This window comes from Corylus avellana, chromosome ca2 (assembly GCF_901000735.1).
Source record: "Corylus avellana chromosome ca2, CavTom2PMs-1.0".
Taxonomy (NCBI): domain Eukaryota; kingdom Viridiplantae; phylum Streptophyta; class Magnoliopsida; order Fagales; family Betulaceae; genus Corylus; species Corylus avellana.
In genome coordinates this window covers 28,848,225-28,851,937 of record NC_081542.1, presented here as the reverse complement: position 1 = coordinate 28,851,937, position 3,713 = coordinate 28,848,225, and the positions used below count along the sequence as shown (strand labels likewise).

General features: G+C 32.1%; 1 protein-coding gene across 1 annotated transcript in view; it reads right to left on the bottom strand.

Moving 5' to 3' along the window:
• Positions 1–2,967: 2,967 nt before the first annotated feature.
• The window catches only part of LOC132169524 (disease resistance protein RPP13-like), a 2,948-nt gene continuing 2,202 nt past the window's right edge, over positions 2,968–3,713 (bottom strand). The window contains exon 2 of the mRNA XM_059580548.1: positions 2,968–2,976. Within this exon, the coding sequence (XP_059436531.1) occupies positions 2,968–2,976 (9 nt within the window). The remainder of the gene's footprint in view (positions 2,977–3,713) is intronic.

The window sequence follows — 3,713 nt, the reverse complement described above, 5'->3', positions numbered from 1 at the left end:
TGATGTGGTAAATATAGAAGCTCCATTAGAGGGAAACAAACAGGTACAAAAACAAAATACCATCGATAAAAAAAAAAAAAAAAAAAAAAAAATTCATCTTATAAACCTGCGTACAAAGAACTGGGCCAAGAACTTTATCCTGTAGAAACCAAGACAAAGGGAGCTGCACCCAAGATGAGAAAAATTAAAAACAAGAGCTAGAAATCCAAGTTATCATAAAGAATACAAGCATCAACCTGCTATAAGGACCCAATGACAATGACTTGTGACCAAACCAATAATCTGCATCATATCTAATTCAAATTCCACCAAAACAAGTCAAAGCAGAAAGAATTACAAGACATCCATGCTATGTCATGTTGGAAAATTTCTGAATCATTAGAAATGAAGGCTTCTTTATAAGATTTGATACCTCTTTAGTCCTCAACTCTCCACGCCTCAAACAACAGAAAAGTTGTATCAAAATATTCCCACTCCCTCCAAAGCAACCCACATTTCTCACCAAATATAAGAAGCTATTAAAAACTACTAATCTTAGATGCAGAAGCAAAAGCCAAGATCTGTACATTGAAGAAAATGACAAACTCATATTCTTCATGTAAAATATCGAAATCAACCAAAATCTCACTCCCAAAATGATATATGCATAATACTAAGCCATTAAATTCCCAAATTTCTCACCCAAAAAAGGAAATAAAAAAAATCAAGAAGCCCCCAAAGACAAAAAAAAAAAAAACTTTGGTAACATTGACCAACCATCACAACAAATTCTATACCCCCAAAATGTAAGAAACAAACGTAATTTATCTAAAACAGTAGCATTACCAGAACCAGATTCAGAGTAAACCCAAAACTCGACTTGAATTGTCAATTTGGACCAATAAATCCAGGAACTGGATGATACCCACCAAAAAGCAACTAACTAAACCACCAAATACAACAAAATTTTCAGTTCTTTTTCTTGTTTCCTAACAAATCCCTCTCCAAAACATTATCAAACACCCTACAGAAAGTAAACATCTAACATTTGCAACAACTTGCTGAACTTTACAGATATTAAAAAAAAAAACAAAAAAAAAAAACGACAAACAAACCTCTCAAGGTACTATTACGGAAACATGCTAAGGCAAAGAAAGCCCTGAATTCGGGTCAGGGAGAGAAAAACCCATTTTGGTAATTTTTAGTAATGTAAGAACTAAGATGGAAGGAAATGGCATCTAAAAAATGATATGCTCTTGTTCCCTTCAGCAATTAATTGCAAGAATCACATTACATTCAAAACTCTCCCAGCTTTATTCAGTTCTAATTCCCCTCCCCACTAAGGCCAATGGCTCACCAACCAAATCAAAACACATATGTAACGAAATTAACACATACAAAAAAGCCTCTCCACCGTATTTGGTCACCGGAAAACTTAGGGACCCAAACGATTATGAGGTTTTCCGGGGTCGGGCCCGTGACCCACCTGCCTAGGCGCTGCTCTGCCGCCCCAACCGAATAAAGAGAGGAGGGGTAATTGAGGAAAAGCCAAAAAAAAACTCACCTTGCACATTTCGTGAGCTCATCCCTCCTTCATCTTCTTCCATCACTGCACGGCCCATTCCGAAAATCAACCCACAATCAGCTACCCAAATCAAACAAGCAAGAAGAAAGTAATAGAGAGAGAGAGAGTGAGAGAGAGACAGACCGAGAGAGAGATTGGCAAATTAAGTGAGAAAAGTGAGAAAAAAAAATTGCTATATATATTATTTATTTTTTAATTTTTAGATATATATTATTTATTTTCAATTGAACTCGATGGATTTTTTAATTTTTTAATTTTTTATTCTAGCCCATTAAAAAACCATATAGGCCTATCAATTTTTTTTTAACCTTTAAAAAATTAATTAATTTTTTTTTTTTTTTTTTTTTTTTTAGTAAATTTTTCTCTTTTTATTTTGTTTAATATATTCTTCCCTTATTTATTTTCAATCGAACTCTATGAATTTTGTATTATCCTTATGCACTAGTCCGACTGATCGAACGATCGATTAGACTAATGTACTAGGATCGATTGGACGTTCAGTCATGCACAATGATCGATAATGAAAAATTTATAGAGTTCGATTGATAATTTAATCGTATTACTATTGTTCGAATTAGTGCACTATGATCAATTAGTCAGTGACTTGGGTAATTATATTATTGAGAATACGAGAAGGATTAAGTTTGAGTAAGGGTTCATATGGAAGTGTGATTTCAATAAGTGCGATTTTAAAAATTACATTTTTAAAAATTGCGTTTTTGAAATCGCTACTTATTAGAATCGCATAGGTGTTTGGTAAATTCGCACTTTTTCAAATAAGCACCCTTTAGTCAGCTTATAAAAATCGCAGATTTTTCCATGATTTTAAAATTTGAGTTTTTAAAATTGCAATCTCAAACACTCCAAAATTGCGATTTAGTTTAAAAACACAAATTATTTCTTTAAAAACGCACTCCCAAACGGACACTAAGTGGAGATGAAAGGTACTCAACATTCCTGAACTTACATGGTCTTACTTGGATGAATTATCAAAATCAATGATCTTGATTCATATCGATTGCACTAATGCACTAGGATAACACTTAAATTTAAATATTTTGATCGATCCTTCGATCCTATCATGACTTACTATACCATAAGTATTATGATCGATTGGATGATTCATCAAACCTATGATTGATTGGACGATTGATCGAACCTTCAATCATTTCAAGTTCGATCGATAATTCAATCTTATCACAATCGATCGGACTAATGCACTATGATCGATCGAACGTACATTCATATCTAATTCGATTGATCATTTGATCGTATAATGATCAATCAGATTAATGCACTGCAATTGATCAGATGTTTGATCGAACCTTCAATTGTATTAAGTTTGATCGTATCACGATGGATCAATATTCCTAAGAGGATATTGCTCTTCAATTGTATCATGATCAATATAACTAATGCAATAAGATAATATAAAATGCTTAGAGTTCAATTGAATGTTTAATTGAACCTTCAATTGTATCCAATTTGAACAATTAATTGATCTTATCACCACCAATCGAACAAATTCATTAGGATCGATCAGATTTTCGATCGAACCTTCAATTTTTTCAAGTTTGATTGATCATTTGATTATATCACAATCAATCGAACCATTGATCGTGGTATGTGGATGCGGATGACTAATGTATCACTACAAAAAAAAGGCAATTTTGTGATATGTCAAACAGTTCCATTTTTTTGCCACGTCAGTAAATATTGACGTGCCAAAACTGGCACGTCAACAAATTTTTTTTGACATGCCAAAAGTGGCACGTCAACATTTACTGACGTGTTGAATATAACACGTCAGGATTTACTGACGTGTCACTATCTGACACGTCAGTAAATTTGAATTCAATTTTATTTTAAAAGTTTTTATTTAAATAACATAATAATTTAATATTTACTGACGTGTCAAAATTAGACACGTCAGTAAATATTGACGTGTTACTTTGACATGTCAATAAATTATTGACGTGTCAAAGTGGCACGTCAATAATTTATTGACGTGTTAAAATGACATGTCAATAATTTATTGACGTGTCAAAATGACACGTCAGTAAATATAATGTTTATACATATATAATATAAAATAAACATGATTTATAAAAAATAAAAATTAAAAAAAAAAATATATATATATATATAT